We start from the raw sequence: 20,985 nt of genomic DNA, 5'->3' as shown, positions 1-20,985 counted from the left end.
GCGGTCACTGACGGCCCGACTCTCCCTGCGCGCGGGCCCCAGCAAGGAAAAGCTGTCAGCTCTGCAGGGGAGGAGGAGAAATGAGAGGCCTGTCACGCCGCCTGCACAGCTGAGCCTCACGCTCACGGGTTTTTCTCCCCGAGCATCAGAGGAAAGGCAATTTGTCCGTTTGCAAACACAGCCCGCAATCCCGCGAAGTAAAAGTGGCATGAAAAGCCGGAGCACGGAGACTCGGAAGAAGCGCCGACGGCCAGGTTGCGTGTTGAGGATGTGTAATTGTGTGCGGAAATGAAAGTCATGTTACCCTTGTCTTAATAAGCACAGATGAGCGTCCGTGTGGTGTTATGATCTTTTAAAGGAACTCTAAACTCAGTGTTATGATTTTGTGCTGCTATATGTTTGCATGTTAGAGTAATGGAATTGAATTGTGGTTTTAGGGTGCGGTGTGGTATTGACTCTAGATGCAGGGACTCCTGGACTGCTCAAAAATAAGAGCTGCTCGCCACACTTGTCCATACATGTATATGATATGTCTCTGATTCATTCATCCAGTTTCCCAGAGTAACACTAGCAAAACCAAATGGTTTATTGAGGGCTGAACCCTAGGTGGACTCATGGATTGCATTATATACATCCAGCTATTTCTTTCTTGTTCACTGCCCCCATTTGGGACAAAACAGCATGTCTTTTCTGCATATGAGATCGTGAATGATCTTCCTCTTGTTTCCTTAAGTAAACATTCAGTCAAGTAAAAGCTCATTCCAGCATATGGCTGCAAGGAGGTGAACATCAAAAAATTTAGCACGTTTGAACATTTTAACAGCTCAACCTGTAGGGTGCAGAAACAGCATCAGCTACATTTGTGATAGGCACAGATTTTTGTGTGTGTGCATGTCGTACCATTGTAGTTTGCCCCTTAGTCCTGCTGCTTTTGGGGTATTTGGTTTCAGAACATTTAGGATAGTCTCCCAGTGCTTTTACTCAATTCACATTTATGCACTTTAAATTTTGCATTGAAAACAGACTTAACTGTGTGACAATCCTGCTTGATGTGAATGTTCAGTTAGTTATATTTCTTACAGTAATAGTTGTATTTTATAGTTATTATAGTTTTGCTACCCCATTGTTTTCTCCTAGAAGTAACAGCGCACTGCCTGAAGGTTGACATTATTGAGATTGATCGACAAATAGCATCGTGATGGGAGACCTTTTGTGTCTGTCACCGCATCAAGGAGAATAAGCAGAGCGGAAAGTAATCTCCTAATCTCTCCCTCCATAATCAATCTGCAGAGCCTGTGTTATCAAAGGAGAGAATTTCTCAAGCACACAGTATATCTCGAATGCTCCTTCAGCTCTGATGGCCGTGCATCCGCAGCTGTTTCATTTCCACAGTAAATAACGAATAGACGTTCCACTTCTCAAGCGTACAGTTAATGATTTCGGTTAGAGTGACAGTAGGGCGGTGTTCTAGGGGATGGCTGCTGGAGTGACGTCCCCGTGTGGTGACGCAGCCGTCCCTTGGGACTGTAGGTGACAAATAGGAGGGGCTCAAGGTTATTGAGCCGATGACACATCCTTAATGCAACTCCGCCATTTATAATTGACTAGAGCTGATAGGGCCCTGACAGCAGCGGCACCACCAGATAATTCCGGCTCTAGGGCTGCAGTCAGTGAATTAAGCATGTCTCACTCTTCTCTATCCCCTGCCAATAGCATGCTGAGGCTCAGTCTGTTACATCGGGATCTGAAAAGGGGAAATAAAAAACAGAAGAACTGTTGTTGGGCAACATTAGGTCACTGTTACTACAGTCTCAGTTTTACCTTCCGGGCATGAGGTATGGTGGATAATATTCATTTTACTGTTGTATGGGCTGATTTCATTGGCTAATGGTGCACAGAATGCCCATTAGCAATTTGACAACACACGTCCATCACAACAAGCCAAGTGCCAATTTATATGGCAAGTGTTCCATTTTTGTGTATGTTTTGTCTGTGTAATATATGATGAGGGCAAAGAAGCCATGACCGCCCACTCTGTTAACAACCTGGGAAACAAAATGAGGTTTTTTTCCTCTCTATATTCACTTGCAAGGCATTTCTTTTTCTTTTTACGAAATATTGAATTGACTCTCAGGTTGTGCTGCATTGTTTTTTTGAAGGGGATAACAAGGCAGTGAAAGAAAGTAGTGTGTGTTGCACATTGTGTAGATCGCTAAAGCTCATGTGAGACGAATCATGGAGTGGACTTCTGTTGGGTCAGCCCCACTGTGCATTTTTTACCCTTGCTGAAAGTGACCAGGGACAGACCAGACACCCCTCTGTTACCAGGTGGTGTATATCTGTAACGGTGCATTACAGAACAGGAGGACTGGGATACTGAGATGGAGTGATCATGACAGGACGGGGGGGAAAGTTAGCAGTGCCCCCATCATTGCCTCATTCTGATGGGACAAGATGCAGGGCAGAAGACAGCCCTGTGTCTCATCAGCATTTGTGTTACAAATTTTTCTGTGGATCTTCACATTAGAAAGAGCTCTGCCACTGCACCTCCTCCATCGTGTCAATTTCAGTGTTGTAAGATACATCAAAACATATTGTCTCCCTTTTCAGGGTCTCATTTGTTTTACAAGCACTAAGTAATATAATCATTGCTGTTGAATGAGGAACAACTGTCAGAGGTGTGCTTCTTATGTCTTACGTGAGCCTAAGCGCTAGATTACAATGAAATCCAAACTTCAGATACATCTTAATTTAGATGGGTGCCAGGTGAATTAGACTTGCCTTCAGTTACAGCCGCTTCAAAGTCTTGTTTGTTCTGTTGTTGTTGTTGCTTTCTTTTTACCGGCTAACGTGTCAAAGTCGTCGTCAGGCTTCCCTCGGAAGCAATTAATGCATCCGCCTTTTGCAAAACATCAGTTGAGAATGTCTTAAATTTTTAAGCGGGGCTCTTGTTAGGATGCTAAACAAGTCTGGTGACCTGTCACTGGGATCTCCGGTGCTCTCGGCGAGGGAAGGAGCGTGCGTTTGCCTTTCCCCTCTGCCGCCGAAGGGGCCCTCATCCTGTCAGATGGAGTGAGCCTGCGCCGTCCTCGTTAGGGCCGTTCCTCGTGAGGGATTGCAGATGTTAATGCTGTTCAAACAGCAGCCTTCCTCATCTTCCCCGCCGCCCAACTCCTGACGCTCGTGGGATTCCACCGTTTAAGGCCGATGTAAGGAACAACCGAGGTGGTCCGCCTTCTTTTATCTCCTCCTCTCTTCCTTCCTTGCCTTTCCCCTTTTTAGTGCTCTTCTTTTTCCTCTGTTTACCCCTTGTGTAGGTGCTACTCGCATACGTTTTCTGTTTTTACACAGAGATCTGCATCTGCTTTCTCTCCCACTTGCTCTGCTTTTGCTTCTACCAGGCTTCTGTGTCCACTTTATTCCCATTTTTGCTTTCACTCCTGCATCTTCAGCAGCTTTTACTTTTGTTTCCACGTTTCAATTCCAACTTTTAGTTTCACTTTTACTATCAGCCCTACTTATACTCCTCCAAGTTCTGTAACAGCAGGGTGTTGGGTTTCATATATGATACAGGTTGTTAGTCCTACTGTTATGGCAACTAATATTTGGTATCCTTTGCCTAAATAAGAACTTACAATACATTTTTCAACTTTTGTTCCTACTTTTATTTGTCACTTTTGCTTCCTAGTTCCAGAACATCAGGATGACAGATTTCATATTTAATTCAAGCTATTGTTCCTGTCATTTGGGCATTTACTAACCAATATATTACACACTGTCTAAATAAGAACTTGCAGTCAGTTTTCTTTATGGACATGAAGAAGTAGTGTACACATTTTACCAATCATAAAACTGTTATTTCCCGTTTGATGTAGTACCATTTTTGAATGGATTTAAGCACCTACAACTAATAATGAAAATCCGTCAGCAGTCATTTCTTTTGCTATCAGCAGGGTTTTGAGCACTAACGTTCCAGCTGCAGCAAAGTCTTCCTTGAAATGCTGCGGAGATCCTTCGTGTGGAGAATAAGCAAACTAAAACCCACTTTGTGCTCGTAAAAGCAGTTTGCTGTGATTGAGTAGCGCGTGTTACCATCAGGAACCAAATGAGTGCGGTGGGGTCTGCCGCGCCTTGATGAGGTTCATTATGTGCAATGGAGGCCGTTTGCGGGAGCTGATGAAGGCTCGGGCCCATATGGAGGGGACCCCCTTCTCTCATCAGGCTACATCAGTTATGGGGCCCCCCTGCCTAGCAGATGGGCGCGTCTGCAGCCCTTCCAGCCACCAGACTGTGAATTCGCAGCATCGCTGTGCGGCAGGGCCTCCCTCTGAGGCAGCCAGGAGGAGAAGGACCTGCACTGTTCTGCAAAACCTGGCACTATCTGCCACTGCGTGATCACCCGGGGTGCCAGCTCCATATTGTGTGAAACTCACCCCAAACGTGTTGTTGTTAATCCCGGGAAGGGTAGTTGTGTGGTATTGCTGACAAATTCGAGTGCAGGGACGCAATGTGCAACTTGAAGAATCTGCATTGTTTCGGGCCTGGGGAAACTGCAATATTCTCAGTGTTTGGATGATATCTGAATGCACCCCCTCGGCCAGGGCTCTGTGTAGACAAGGAGCAAAGGGGCATCTGTTGGCCGGGAGACAGGTGACTGAGGTGACGGTGCAAAGGCAAAGTGTGTAAGGCTGCCAGCGGAAGAACCTTTTTTGTCTGCTTTTAAGGGAAAAGAATCTCGCTGAACAGATGCAGTAGATTGCTTGACCTTAAAAGAGGAAGTGACATGAGTATTTTTTCACTGAGTACTCTGCTGCGTTTTATGGAGGAAAATAATTATCTTGAGTAGAGTTCTAATTCTAGTTCTCAGAGACTTACTTGAAAGGGAGCCCCCCCTGCCCCCACCCCACTCCTCCTCTCAAGTTTTAATTGAATTCTGTTAATTGGGCTGTGTTGATTAATGAAACACTTAATGGGGAGAAGCCTGCAGATAAGCGGGGACCCGAGGCAAGCGAGCCACTAGAGCAGCTATCAGAAAGCTCTTATCTCATCCTACACCCCTCTCATTTCAGCCCTAATGAACAATTAAGAGTTATCTGTCACTGTTGATTCAAGAAGTGGAAGGCTGTGAAATGGCTGGATCCCGGTCTGAAGCTGGGATGCCCTGCATCTGCATGCGGGTGAATATGTGTGTTTACGTGTGTATGTGTCTGTGTGTCTGCACCTGTGTGTGCGTGCGTGCGTGCGTAAGTGCGTGCGTATGTGCGAGCACACTGTCAATTTTTAAAAGAAGAGTAAAGGATAACAGCAGACTTTGAAAGGATTTTTATAAAAGCATATTCTTTCTATCAGTCTGCAGGCCCCCTATCTCTTTGAAGCTAGGTTTTATCTCTAAAAAGAAGGAGAATCAATATTTCAGGGAGGCGAGCAATCTCTCCATGTTCCTCCGAGGCCACACGTCTCTGGCGAAATGAAGACGCCCCCCACAAGGGAGAAGGGGGACGTTGGGGGGGGGGGGGGGGGGTAGTCTCTGGAGGGTCTGAATGTCTCAGCTCTCTTCACAGGGGTGCATTCATTCCAGTTCTGTGATGAAAAGGAGGCGCGTTCAAACAAAGGTGCATTTTGGTGCCCGTAGTCGGGAGGGGGTCATTTCCCATGCCGCCACGCTATTTCTGAGATGAAAAAAAGGGGGAAAGTCAGGTTGAGGTTACGACCCCGGGTCTGTTGCTGAAGCACAGCCGTGCCGGGGTTTGAATAAGCACCAACGACCTCTCGCTGCCCCGTCCATGCTAATGCCTCTGTCAACTATCGATTTCCGTCGAGACAAAGGCTGTGGCACTCCTCCACGCGGGGGGTCTCTCCGCCCAGAGACTGTTGTCGAGGGACCCTCTTGTCAACCAGTCTGCCAGCCTGTCTGTTTGGATACCAGCATGTTGGCAGCGCGGTAGTAAGCAAGCCTGTACCATCCTCTGTGTCTGTTGCTCAGTGGGGCATAGAGACACACACAGTCAGTGTGGGACAAGTGCTGCATTCACATTGCGATTCTCAAACCGGGGTACACTGACCCTTGGATGTATGTCATATGCGACATGGGGTCTATGGGGAAATTGTGTACATTTTTTTGAGTGAATGGCACCAGTTCAGAGCATGATATTTATTAATGTTAATGTTATTAAGGTGCACAAGCACTGCTGATTGTGTGACTTGTGCCTCCCATGTCAATTAATCACTTGCAGCTTAAAATACATGGGAATGATTGCTTCTGCGACCATCATACGAACCCATCAGGGCCCAAATATTTGGGAAAAGTCTACCCCCTGAAAATAAAAAAAAAAAAAAAAAGAGAATGACTTAGCATTAGCATTCTCTTTGTAGTACATCTACACTTTGACTTAAGGGCTCTTCGGATATGAAGAAAGGGAGAGTAATGTAGAGTAGTGGTCTAAACCGCTTCGCGTCTCCTCCACCCTGGGCTTGGATGGGGGTGATTGTCTTGTTTGTCAAGTGTTTGTGTTCTAAACGGCAAATATTCACAAACCTGCCTGACCTTGTATAGAAAAGTTACAATGTACTCTTTGCTAATGCTGACTAATGATAGACTCACTGTCTTTGGGAAGGTTGTCTTTTTTTTTTCCTTCCAGAGATGAATGTCAAATGTAATTGCTTTCCCTACTGTATATTTGGAGGCTAATTCATTTATTCATTTACCTTTCTCCGGTGTTTTGACACTACGCATAATGCATAAGCCATTTTTAATCACGGTGATATAATTCCATGACATTATAATTATTTAGTCCCAGCTTGATTTGATTTGACTAAATTTCCCTTTAAATCCTTACTGATGGCTCCTCTGCCCTAGTTAGAGAGTGGAGATGAAAGCAGCCCTGTAACTTTTTCATTACAAATGAGAACCCAGTTCCTCTAAGCCTCTCCTCGTGGATTCATTCACTTTGATTGTAAAAAATGCAACTAAAATATTTTTCAAACACTTCCCTTATACACCCCCCCCCCCCCTTTACTTCTCACCACTAAGTACCAGCATCACGTCTCTTTCAATTTCTCCCTAAATAACTCATGGATAATTGCCTGATCTGATAAATCAGTTCTTCAACGTCCATTTGCAGTGAATAAAATATGTATTGGTGTAATTTGCACATCTCAAAACTCAAACTTTTTTTTTTTTTTTTTTTTTTTTTTTTTTTTAGAATGGTGATGGTTGTTAGCTGATTTGTTGCAGCTTGAAACAAGTATATTTCAACTTTTGTTTGATTAATTTGATTCCTTTACAGACCTTAGGAAATGAAGTTCAGAACCTAGATGGATGAGTGTCTGAAAATTCACCTGGCTGCAGATTGTGTAGGTACTTTTGAAAACATGAGGACAGTCATTTGTTGTCCTGGCTTTGGCCTAAATGGTTCTGACAAGATGGGCCATAGTGCAGAGGACGTGGGCACCTCACGCCTCTCTGCAACGGCACCATGACAGGAGAGGTGTGACATCACCACTGAGCTAGAACCAAAAACTAATTATTCTGAAAAACAGGCATTTATGTAAAGCCAGAATGGCTGGATCACAGGCTACGTTGTGTGGTTTGGTTTGACAATGCCTGTGTGCCCCTGTGTTATTCTGGCTTGAGAGAGGGAGCAGCGATGCTAACACCTTCTCCCACTCTGAATACAGCAAGGACTCTGCTCTTCAATTTGATGTGACTGTTTGTGAACCAAGGATGTAAGGGACGTAGACACAGAGGAGCAGACAAGGTCTCCATAATGTGGAACATTCTTTGAAAAGTCCTGACCAAAGATATATCGGCCAAATTGTGAGTTTCAGAAGATGGAGCTTTTGGTCCTTAAGGAGGGCGAGCAATGAGGGTAGCATCTTCAATGGATAAGTACAAGCCTTTGAAAGAATTGTTAAGCAGTCAGTTTAACCTAATGATGTCTTTTGTGGCCTCCAGGATTTCAGAAATTGGCTTGGAATTGGTGCTGGACCATGAAGTGAAAAGTACTTCATTTTGGCCATCTTCTATACATATTGCTCCAAACCCCTTACTTATCTTTGCATTTACAGTTACATTTATGCATTTTGTAAAGTCTCTTATCCAAAGAGACCTACAAGAAGACCATTCAGTAGGGTTAGGCAATTACCAGCCAATTTCCAGCCACTAGATTTTTATCACCACAAATTGTTACCACCACAATACATTTACAGCCAAGCTTGTACCGCTGCAGAGGTCTTAAGCGCCACCAGGCTTCTATCTACTGTGCTTAAACTGTGATCCATTTTACAACTAATAGCTTTTATTACAGTTGTTTTTAGGGGAACGGCTCAGAGTTTAGACAGCCCAGGTGTAGTCTGAATAGGTGGGTTTCGAGGCTGTGCCAGAAAATGGCCCACAATCCCGCTGTTCTGACAGTTGTGAGGGCAAGGTGGAATGAGTTATATCATTTGCTGTTAGGTGAAGACTGGGTTTTGTTTTGAGGAGAATAGTGCTTTATGTGACCCAGATGACAGTCGTCTTTTAGCACTGGGTGCCTCTGTAATCTCTCCCAGCAAGAATGATAGATACAAACTGATACAGCCTGAATAATACTGACTTCAAAATGTATTGTGATAAGGTGTAGTGGTGTATAGTTTACTGAAGGAAAATGCAAAGCTGATGGAAGAATAAAATTCAAAGGCTGTTTGTTGCTGGCCTTTTTTTTTTCTTCAGACTTGTCTGAATGAATTATTCAGGTCTGGGCGACCTCACATTAATGTTGTGCTTCTTATCGGCTACATTCCCCGAGTTGCCTCAGAATGACAGCCAGACAGCCGTCCTTTGAAAATGGGCAGTCTCCCAAGGGAGGAACGGTCTCCACACTCACACTTTGTGTGCCACAGGGACACCGAATTACCAGAGCAATGGAGAGCCAAGTGAGAACAGATAACAAAGGGAAATTAAGAACAAAGGCTAGAGAATGCAGTGGCCATTTTATCGCTGTTATTCTGATTTGGTGGTAATTAGTCTACTAAATACTGCCCGTGCCGTTGCTGTGTCCCTTCACCCCTGAGAAAATCATCGAGACTTCTTAAGTACACATGAAAATAAAGGTCTCCTCTTATGTAAACCAAAATTTGAAACTTTTGTTCAATACTCACTGTTGTATTTATTGCATCACAAATGTCCTCAGACACAAACTGGTGTAGAGTACAGCGTGATTCTAAGTGTTTGTCTTAACTTTGACTTGGGACCAGGTGGACCATTTTCCCTGCCTTTCGTTCAGTAAATGTTTATAAAAGATTTGTCTCCCTGTCATGGAAAACAAAGAGCAGAACGATTAGTTTACTTTACTCACCTACACAAGATATCCCTATGGTTCGACAGCGGTCACTTTTGTTGAAATTTATATGATTAAGATCAGGTCAGCATGCCTAAAAGAGAGAGTTATGCTGGCCAGTCACATAGTAAATACAGTGAAAAGTGCTCCTTTTCTAGAATAAAACTGAACAAACTGACATGGTTTGGTGAGCTGAAGACGAAGCTTCAAGTCACTTGACATGCACTGCTTGTGAGTGCCATATGAAAGCACCATAGGCAAGGTAGGGCCACGGGATTCTCTTGATTAGAGGACCGTTTCTAGGACTTTTCTTAGTCCTAATCCAAACTGCTCAGTGTGTTATCTGGCCTCCTCTGAGTTCTCTGTGTTTTGTTATTTGTGGGAAAAAAAAATGATCGGACAAATAAGAAGCAGCCTAAATAAAATTAAGAGGGCACTAAGTAGCCTGTGAATGATGTGTGTGTTTTTTATGTTTTTTTTTTTTCTCCTGACTGTGCACTTGCCTGGTTGTTGCGTCATCTCAGGGTACTGAGATGCAGATGAATGAGACAGTCAGTCTGCGGGCTCCAGGATCAGCGATGTCTCGCACCTAGTGGAGATCTCCCAGCGCTGGGCTTCAGCTACTAAAACGATCTACGTGTGTACTGCCACGTGTACAGATTTTGACAGCTGAGGTCTCAATATCTCTCTCTTATGTCCATGGGCCATGTGTGGTAAAGATACACAGCAGAGCAAGCATGCATCCTTTTTAACATTATTGTCTCTGATAATCACTGCTGCCAGACTTGCCAGTTAATTCTGGTTAGCTTGGCAACTGTGACATTGCATCAGATTTGCATCCAAGTGTGGTTTGATAGCATTAGGTTTGTTTTAGATGCATTTTAGTCTACTTATTCGAGGAAACCATTGCGTTTAGCGTTACCTACAGTAATTGACTATACGAGTGCTTTAATGAATGACATTTCCCCTGCCATGTGAAAACGCACACCATCCATGCATTAGCATTGTGAGTTTTGAGGACTGTTCTATCTGCTGACCCTGGAGCAGCACATCCATAGAATATCTTCTCAAATCAGTAATTCCTCCTCTGTGAGCGCTTGCCGTTAGGGAGTACTGCATGTTGTCATTCTGTCATGGAGAGGTTATTTATTAATACAGTGCAATACAGTTATTTATATAACTTCAGAATAACTGAAGTAGCAATTGTTGAATGCATTTTGTGTCTCTCTTGCATTTTATAATGTTCCACACAGTAAAGCACCAGACCATCTCAATGCCCTGTGTCCTTCTCCCTTATGGCTTTTTTCAGTCACAGTTAATGCAACCTTTCTTTTTTTTTTTTTTCCCCTAGACTTATTCAAATTGATTGTAATGAAAAGAAGTAAAATAAATTATCTTTATTGATAAAGCTTGACTACTTTGGGGGCATTTTGGAGTCATAATCATTGCTAATTGTTAAGACATTGTTCACCAGAAGCGTAACATTTTTCTTGTACTTTCTTTGGCATTTCCAGCTGCTCATGTGTGATGCCTTTACTATGGTACAAACTAAGAGCTATGTCTGTTTTATGTCCATGAGTGAGAGGAAGGATGCTTCTGATGCATCCTTCAGTGATGAATCTGAGGTGGCAGTCACTATTAAGAGGAGAACTGAATTTGTTTGAGAATTTGTTTCTTCTATTAAATGATCATTTTGTGTCCTCATATTATCCACTGGAATGCTTTTGAAAATGCTGCTAGAGAAATTGCCCCTAAGTGCTTGCCTAGGACCAAATTCCCCAACCAACCGGAATCCCACAGCCTAAACCTTTATAATCTAAACAGCAAACCTGGTCCTAGACCAGCGCTTGCAAGCAACTTCTGTCTACAGTGAAAATGCAGAGTCCTACCAGTAGACTGGCTGTGTGATGCTGTGCCACAGAGATTATCCATCCCCACATACCCCCCGTCTACTGGAGGGAGGTTTTTACAAGCTTTCTTTATTAGATTTTTTTTTTTTTCTGTATCACATAGCAGTGGTCAAATTGAACACTCTCAGTGTTCAGCACGTAATGTGCAATAAATGCCAGAGTCCAGATGAGAAGCTAAAGTTTAACAGGCATCAGTAAAAGCTGTGATATGGAAAGGTCAAATGCCAGATTCTGAGATACAGATTTTTTTATTCAAACAAGCGCAGCTACTATCTGCAGACCAGAGGGCGGATATGCCTGAAAAGCAGAGCCACTCGAGTGCAAGGGAACTGAGGAGGCTGTTCTGAGACCATGCCCTCAAGGTCACTTTTGAAGCATGTGTCACATTGGAGATGCAGACCATAAACCTTTTCCAGAGTCTCCCAGTCATTTTGGAGCATTTGTCCTGAATGTCTAATCTGGACCCTCTTCTCAAGCATCTGACACCCAACTAAGAATTGTGAGGGCATAGCTCCAAGATTGAGGTATATTCCTCAAATCAGCAGTTACAGGAAGACAGTTAACTGTCAATTTCTTATGTAATGCAGGAAGGAAGGGGATCATCGCATTTTGACACCAACCTTTTCAACTTTCATGAAGATTGAATGCAAAATCAGTCATTTCTTCTACATGGGAATATAGGAAAAAAAAAGTCAAAATATTGTACGATTCAGTTATGAAAAAACACTGCTCTAAAATTGGCTTGGATTAAAAAAAAATGTGCATGCTACATGATACTAATCAATGGGCGTTTATCAAAACTGAGTGCAGTGATTTTGTCCAGGAGCTACCAGCATCATTCAATGGTTGCAACACAGCTTTGCAAAGGGCAGAAGGGGTGCTCCACAACTGGCATTTAACCTGCTGTAAAAAAAAAAAACAGCCTGCCTCTCACCTCTGCCCCTGTGGTGGCAGCCACACTCTGTAGCAACAGCCAACGACTCCTGAGTGGGTTTGGTTAACGAGCCATGTAAGTGTTCCCTCATCAGGAACGTTTAAGCGGCGTGGTAACAACGCCTCAGCTTGTGCCGGCCGTGTCATGGCAACATGAATACAGATTCATAATTAGTGTGGTGGGCGAGCCAAGGTGGCAGTATTAGCCCTTCATTACAAGGATCCGAGCAGGCGCCGGGATAAGGGCTCCCGCTGTCCCATCAAGCCACAAAAAGCCCGCTCAATTGTTCTGCCATGGCTATGTCTCCAAGTGGCATTAGTGGTAGCGCTTTCAGTGTCAAAGCCTATTATTGCGTGGAGTGTTTCATCAGCTGGCATGTGAATTACCCAGATTGGCCTGCCGCAGCTTGCACTAACAATATGGTTCATTTTCTGTCTTTAGTGAACTGGAGTGGAATGCGCTGAGACCCTCTTTTTGAAAATTGCGTCCAAATGAAAATTGCGTGTGAAGGTGGTTCGACCACTGCAGGTGTGTTGTGTGATGAGGAACCGGCAATGAACCCTGTTCTAAACAGTGCTTAGCACCTGTGCGCTACACTAAACAGCATCTCTTGCCGGCTCATGCCCCACAGGTGCTTTGAGGGAGTTTTTGGAGTGCTCTGTTCCAAAGATTTTTTTATCAGCTCCACGTTTCTCCTCCCTTCTCTGCAGCCTTTGATACTGTTTGAATATCTCTGGTTTCTTTTCACGTATGTTGTTGATTACACTAACAACTGTAATTAAAATGGTGAGGGTTTTTTTTTTTTTCGTTTTATTGGATTTTTTTTCCGCTGTGTTATTTACTACTTCTTCACATGCATTTTATGAAATATTTTTAGACAATTAAAACTGTTTTGAATCTGGAGATTCTGTGAGAAAATAAAACCATTTACTAGGATGGCAGGCATGCCATTCAGACAAGTCACAGGTTGTTGGGTACATTCTATTGAACCCTAACAGGAAAGTACAAAACAGTGTTAAGCCCTTGATTGTACATCCATGACTATAAAGGCCATAAAGAGTCCATACATTTATTTCTGTACAATTTAATATCATTTGAACACACAGAAATCAGATACAACCTCATAATAAGTGGCCAATCTTGGATTATATTCCACATCCGTCATCCTTATTCATTAGCAGTACAGTCAAAATCAAAACAGATTTGTTGCTACAAGATGCTGCCGAACATGAAACAGATGTTTATTTTGCAGAACAAGTTTTTGTTTAGTTCTGTGTATTGATTGAATTTGGTTCATTATGTGGTTGTTTCAATATGGTCTGAGATAATACACCATTGGGGACAGACAAACAAAGAGTGTAGCCAGAATATAATCTGTGTCCATGTATATTTAATGGCTGTTATTTAATGGCTGTTATTAAACACAGTGATGGCAGCTCTGTATCTCATAATATCGTTTTGCCCATTTTTTCCTCTGTGCACCTTCAATCCATTGTAAGATGCAGGTTTCTGACAGGCCTCTGACTCAGCGCATGTGTAAAAGATGGGTGAGGCATGAGAGTGATTTGGAAGAGACACTGTATCAATTGTCGAAACTGAAATAATGTTTTAAAAAAGCTGATTTTGGAACTACGCAACATTTTTTCTTTAGAGCATGGCCAAGCACTGTAGATTAGGTTCTCATAACCCTCAGTCCCTCATTAAATTCTTTTGGGTCTGATCCTGTTTTACCTTCCTTTTTTCTTTGTCCTTATTTTGCATTCTGTGGCCTCTACGATTCTCGGGTTTCTTTCTCTGATTTCTACATTTCTCTTACTCATCTCCTTTGGGATTGATTCTATACCTTTCCCAATCTGATACTTTATTTCTTCCTGCTTTTCCCCAATCCTTTTCTGTTGACACATATCTGTGGAGTCTCATTCCCCGTTCTTTTCAACTAAAAATAAGGGATTGCTCTGGACTCCTGACTGTCGTTCTCTCGGCGAGCTTTTTTGGGCCTTCTTTTGGCGCTTCATCCACGGTGGTATTTATAGCATCTTTCCCTTTCTAACGGCTTGCAAAGCTCGGTTCCCAACACTGCTTCCCTTCATCTGCTCGCTGTTCCTCAGCTCTGCGTGTCGTGCGTTCATCTGCTAACCGTTTTTCTGTTTCACCGTTCGTTTCTCACCCCGGTAACGCAGGGACCCGTCCGCCGGTGCAGGAGCACTGCTGTCTCTCATTACCTTTCATCTCTCCTCTTTAAACGGCTCCCCTGCAATTCTGCCCGACGCACTCTAATTTTTCTCTTTCTCACGCCTCATTTAACGCCTTCAATTTACTTGGCTCTTGTATCTTTCTAATAACCCATATGATTTTTCCTTCAATAACCCATAATTTTGCTCTCCAGCAGCCATTGTTCTATTGCTAGTATTTAACTTGGGCTGAAATTGATTGCACGTCAATTGTAATTTAGCATTTAAGCAAATTTATTTTTATATCCCCCCCCCCAAAATACAACATGTGTCAGCAGCATGTCTCCTTGGAGTGTTATTGAGTTACATTCATCGACTGGTTCAATGATATTGATTTGACTAGCTCCTTCATCATCCGAACTGTAGAACACATTTAAATCCGCCCTGAACAGAACCTACCACTGCATAAACAACCTGGAGTCTTCACACTGTAAACACTCTGCCATTCTTGAATCATGATCCTCAGCAGAATTTTCCCTTCTTCACCCAGCTGGGCTGAGAATTCTCAGAAATGTTGTTATGTTGGTCCTGTTACAGAGTGGAGCTGTGATTCATTCAATATTTAAGTTATTTTACAAGGGAAAAACAACTTTTGCTGAATTTGGATTCAGCCCATTTCCTGCTTTGTGCGGCAGGGTTGGGGTGATTAGGAGGAGGGGCAGTCCTGCCAGAGAAGTACGACCCCACTGAGAATAACTCTGCCGGCCAGCAGGCATGAGCAGCTGAGTGACAAATGAAGTCTTTTTTTCCCAGGTTATGAGAGGGAGATGAAGGTGAGGTGGAGGCACTGGCATTTAATATGCAAAGTGTGGATTTGCTTTTTTTTTCTTACTTCTTTTCCACAGGGAAATCAATGTTTGTTTTACTGTGCAAGAATGTGCAGCTGGAAGGAAGCGGGTGAGCAATGCCCAGGGTTGCATGTGTGTGTGCGTGCGTGCGTGTGTGTGTGTGTTTGATTGTGAAAGAGAGAGAGAAATAACACACATGAATGGGGCATTTTGCATATATGCATGTGGATGTGAGGGAAAGAGAGAGAGAGAGAGAGAGAGAGAGAGAGAGAGAGAGAGAGAGCGATGAGAGCAAGCAACACATCTTAATTCAGCATCCCTGCCAAATCTTATGAACTTCTGTCGGCAGACAATACAAAGGAATGCATATCAGTCTAATATTGTGCTCCTCCAACAGTGTTTTCAATGCAGAGATTTTAATATTCTAAACATAAATTTCATATTACCAGAGTTCCCTTACTAAGCTGGTGTCACATTAATATTGCATCTGCCTATCACGAAGCTCATTCATTGTGCAGTCCGGAAACGTGTTGCTGGATAAACCCAGTGATAGCATCTATACCAAAGGGCACAGAGAGGGGAGTCATGCAGGGGTAATACAGATGAATTGCAGAATAGAATAGGAAATACCGCTGTACTTGACAATACGTCTTTTCGGCCTAGCATGTGAGGGGCCAGGATCTTGCCTTCTTTTATTCTCAGGAGCACTTTGCTGAGAATGGCAGCGGTGCTCACAATTATTGCTCTAGCTGAATAGAGAATTGACAAGTAGCCTTCGTTATAATAATGTTGAATAAGTGTGGAGTGTGGAGGTTTTTTTAACATTGCGGGTGATGTCTGACTCTGCCTCTCTTTGCTTTCTGTCTCCACAGAGGGAATTCGGAACATGGCCATGGACTCCAGCCAGATGGGTATGCCCATGTCGGACCCCAACGCCTGGGCCACTGCCATGAACAACCTGGGGATGGCGCCGCTGGGCATGAACGGCCAGCCCCTCATGTCAGGTAACGAAACCCCCCCCTGCTGAATAGATCCCACATTCCCACGGGGCGATCCGGCAGCCTGGGTGCAGTTTTGCAGTAATTATTAAGATTTCACCGCCACCTATCCAGCTGGGATGGAAGACCTGATTTTTCCAAGGACTGGGGAAACCGCTGTTAATCCAGTCAGGATCGACGGCGGGTCCCGCGGCCACCACAGCCCGTCACGTTGACCATTGTTGCCCATGTTTTTTGTGATAGAATGAAGGATCGCAGCTGAGACAGTGAACTAAAATTTGGACCCTGTTTTCGGTCTAAGGACTGATGGGGACAGCGCAGTCGTAAGTAGGTCCGACTGTCTTCGCCTTTCAGACTAACAGAAGGATAGTGTTGCACGCACGCAGTGCACAGGGACTGGTGTATTTGGGGGTAGCTTCCTGTATCTTGGCAATGTGCTGAGCTTTGACGCTTACAGACAAACGATGCACCTTACAGTCATTTCAGGTGTCCGGTGGGGGGTACAGCACGCAGCTCCCATGGCTTCAGGAGCTCGGTAGACTGGCGAACATGCCAGTGAAGGAGTGCAGCCCTTAGACTCATCTTTGGCACGGCCGTGGAAATTCGATCCCGAGCACTGGGCTGTCCTGAGAGGGCCGTACTCAGATTGATGGATTGCGGCTTGGTTAATGGTTCGAAGCCAAAGAGGTGAAATAAAAGAAGTGGAAAGAGGCATGCTCTCGGCATGGCATGCTTTTCATTATTATATTTTCAACATCATTAAACCCGTGGAGGCATTTATCATGTTAACACTCTGGCCAGGGTGATGAGGGACCCGTTTCTTTTTTGTCTTTATTAGAATTGCTTTCTTGATGTGGTTTAGAAATCGCCTATTTCATCTTTCCTAAATCCACATTATCCATAATGGATCTGAAATATATCCATCTGCAAGCAAATCTGCAAATTGTGATATAAATAGTGTGAAAATGAAATGACGGGTTCAGACGGAATCTATTCTTTAAGATAGTACAGTATGTTTCATATTTATGGGCTCTGACGTTCCCACCTGTCTTCTGAACTGACACCTACTGAGGATGCCTGATGTATCCGTTGTGCGAGGCATCTGTAGTGAGTCAGTTAGTAATAATGGTTGGTACAGCATTGTTCCCATGGAAGCTGTTTCCATGGACAAACCACTCATTTGCATATGTATATCTTTAACCTGATGTGTTGCAGTGATCTTTAATGGATGGGTGGGGTAGAATACACATCCACACACGATGCACCTTTCACCTTGCACTTCATCTGCGCAATTTATTGAGCTACTTACAGCACACGCTTTGCCCACTTTCCTCAGCAGCTCACCTCTCAAGAGCAAATGATATACTTTACTGAGCAAGTTATACTCTTGTGTGTTTGAGGGGAATACTGATGGGTGCGCGCGCTGTCAGCAAGGCGCTGAGCGCCTTGATCTGTGAGCCGTGTGACGACTGGAGCCTCTCCCGGCGCCGCTAATGCAACCCGCAAAACTGGAGCACCGCTCCCCAGTGTGTCTTTTATTCTAATCAATCTAACCAGAGGAAAGCCGCTCTTTTCCGGGGTGTCAGCGGTATTGGCTTTTACGAAATACTTGCTCCCTCGCGCGGCCCGGCATCTCTTCCCGCCCTCCCACGCTGCCGTCTTAGGAGATAGGATGATGACGGGGTGGGGGGTGTGGCTAATCCATTATGACTCATAACGAACGGCCTGTCCCATCAAGGTCGGCGTTGTGACACGCTCCGGTTCTCCTCCTCTCTCTCCCGCGTCCCATAATCCTCTCTGCCTGAGGAGGCAGGCACTTCACTTCATAAAGACAGGGATGTAAATGACATTATCTACCTGCTTATTATAGCATTTTACCGGCACACTTGGATTCATGGTGAGCTCATAGGCAGTGCTTGTATGTAATCCTCGTGGCTTAAAATGGCAGGAGTAGTGACTGGCTCCAGCACTGAGGATAAGTGTTCCTGTTCTGTTCTGCAGTCTTGATCTAATCTATCGAGGTACTGTGCTGAGGTACAGGCTACTGCTGTGGTGTTTGGCACATATTTTCTTAATCTGGGGTCAGATCTGCGCTAGGTGGTGATGGCAGACCTGTGCTGTTTGCAGTTGAGAGCCTGCTGCATGGCAGTCTCCCTTCAGTCATTAATCACACAGGGACACAGCTGTTCCCTCCCGGTTCTCCAACCAAACTTTCCAGCAACTTAATTACCGCCTTCGCAGGGCTGCGTCAGCACTTTGTCCACTTCTGCTCACAATGAAATTATGACAAATACTCATCTCTGTTCTCACCCCCAGCCCCCCTCCTCCACACCCACACAAGCAGACACACATACACATACACACACACACACACACACACAGACACACACACACATACACACACGCGCACACACACCCCCTTTCCCTTTTGCAGGTTGTCATTTTGGTTTGAATCATCTTATTTTCATTGTCGGCAGAAATCCGGTCCAGTATTGCTGGGCTGCATAAATTTGATCATTTATCACCAGTTATATTATGTGCAGCGATGTACAGTGATAAACTGAGCTACTTTCTCTTCAACCTCTCTATTAATCTGTGTCATATACTGAGCACATTTGGGGACACGGGTAAGCGTTTTCTTTTTTGGAACAAGTCAGGGAGTGAGTCAGTCGTTCACACCACAGCGGGGTGTGTACACTGAGAAAGGAGCAAGTGTCCTCTCTGCCATATGTTCTAAGTCAGTTTTTGAAATGGTCCAAAGGTCCGCATATTCCTGGAGAGGCCAGAGAGATCCAGAGCTTTAGTTTCGTTTGATCTTCAAAGCTGACATGGTTCAGTTTCTCTACAGCAAATCAATCTGCAGCTGTACTTAAAGTTAAAAGAACTGGGCTGGTGAGTCGGGTTTTCTCCAGTCTGAGCCGAATTATGAAAATGGGACCCGCTCGTGTAAAACAGCACTGAGCTCTTACAGTTACTGCAAGTACCACTGCAGCTTCTAAGAAAACTGTCAGTAATAGTGCAATGACGAAAGTGAAGAATTAGGGGGAAAAAAGTCTGTCTTAAAAATCTGATTTTGTCTTTGTTGGAGAACAGCGTTTTCAGTATTTCATGCCAGTCGTTGCAGTGTGACAATTTGGATCAAATTGTTCTCCGATTCTTCTGCCTCCCGCTCTTAGCCAATGTATTCGTACTTCAATAGCCACTACTGCATTGTATAAGTCCTGAATACATATAACAAGCAGAAATCTGGAAAGCAGTGCAACACAAGCCATTCGTGATGTTCAGATGGCAGATAAATTTGAGTCTTGTAAACCTAAAGCGCACGGGACGGTATGACCCTACCCCACCCCTTTATCTAAAGTGTGGGTCCAGAGGCATGTTCAGCCAGCTCCTTTTTCTAGGTCAAGCATAGCCTGATAGTAGGAACAGATGTGGCTTTAGAGAAGCGGGGTTGCTGTTTCCCTTAGTGGCAGCTCACATTGCAAGCCTTCACAGGCTTGGCTTTAAGCGGAAGGTCCAGGAGAACTCGTGGGCGTGATCCTCACCGGGTTTATTGTTGAGTTTGTGTCTGAAAAGGTGTTCACCCGTGTTCTCCTGTACCTTTTGTCTTGCTGCCCCCCCCCCCCCCCAAAGTGAAGAAGTCAGGGCAGTGTGTTCTCCTGCCCTCCCTCCATCCCTCCATGTCACTGTGTGGAGCTGTCTTCGATCACCAAGAGCCAAATTCTCCTCACAGAGGGGAACCCCCCCCCATCTGAATTATGAGTGAAAAGTACGACAGCAGCATTTGCTTTTGTCATCCCTGTGGCCCTCATACAAGCATTCGTGGACGGAACCATCGAAATCGGACAGGACTCGAGGAGAATCTCGGCCCAAACGTCCACCTACCCGACAGGATCCGCGTTTCGGAATGTTCAGGCAGCCGCAGGAGTATAAGATTTCCTGAGGAACCTGTGGAAAGCTTTTCTGTTTTGGAGAGAAGGAATAAAGCCAGATTAACGTCCCTGCTGATTGCGGCAAGATCTCTGTGGATTCCCCCCCACTCCTCATATTTTTGCATTTGGGTTATACACAGATTTAATCATCTCATTCCACTGTGTGCATATTCCCAGGGGCTCAGCCTACAGTAGACACTGATCTCATCATGAAAGCAGCTGAATGGGCCATTTTTCTTATGTTGAGGGATGACGAGGGCTGACAGGTTCGCTATCAACATCACGTGCATGACCAAGGGATATGACTGAAAATGATTAAGGTACATTGCAATAGTATTTCTAAAGAATATAAGGGACGTGAAGTAAAAAAAAGAATGGAATCTTACTCATTTAAACATGACCTCCGGTGCTGTTTTACCTTCTTATTCTGCCGAGACTTTGTGTCTGCTGTTAAAATAAATAAATAAATAAATAAATAAATAAATTTTCTTCAATGCTACTGTTCTGTAGTCTTTAAAATGATTAATTTTTCCAAACAATTGTTGCTAGTTGAGAGATGAGGCTTTTCTGACTGCAGGGTTTGCACAAGAACAGGGTTCCACCTGCTTCTGCTGCGAAATTCCTTTTTGTCCAGGTGTTTCCATAACAATAGCAGTCCGCAGGGCCCGGTGTAACGTGGCACACACGATACATCACCCAGTCTCAGCCCACGTGCAGCGGCCCCGTGGGAAAAAGGGGACCGGAGCCCGGCTTCCGTGAGGTGCTGGGGTACCGCCGCATCTACCTCCTCTCCCTGCTCTGGCAGCAGGTGAGTGTAATGATGAAGCGCGCTGTTGGAGTACCATGCAACGGGGCTGCGGCGGCACAGCCAAGAG

The 20,985-nt window shown here is 44.4% G+C and overlaps 1 protein-coding gene across 5 annotated transcripts in view; it reads left to right on the top strand.

Annotated features, from left to right (window-relative positions):
- The window catches only part of LOC118775440 (ecto-NOX disulfide-thiol exchanger 2-like), a 170,702-nt gene that overhangs the window by 109,172 nt on the left and 40,545 nt on the right, over positions 1–20,985 (top strand). For all 5 annotated transcript variants that reach the window (XM_036525357.1, XM_036525360.1, XM_036525358.1 and 2 more), the window contains one exon: positions 16,053–16,184. In XM_036525357.1, the coding sequence (XP_036381250.1) occupies positions 16,053–16,184 (132 nt within the window). The remainder of the gene's footprint in view (positions 1–16,052; positions 16,185–20,985) is intronic.

Source organism: Megalops cyprinoides, chromosome 3 (assembly GCF_013368585.1).
Source record: "Megalops cyprinoides isolate fMegCyp1 chromosome 3, fMegCyp1.pri, whole genome shotgun sequence".
Lineage (NCBI taxonomy): Eukaryota > Metazoa > Chordata > Actinopteri > Elopiformes > Megalopidae > Megalops > Megalops cyprinoides.
The sequence above is the reverse complement of the archived record's forward strand: the minus strand, read 5'-3'. Positions and strand labels throughout refer to the sequence as shown.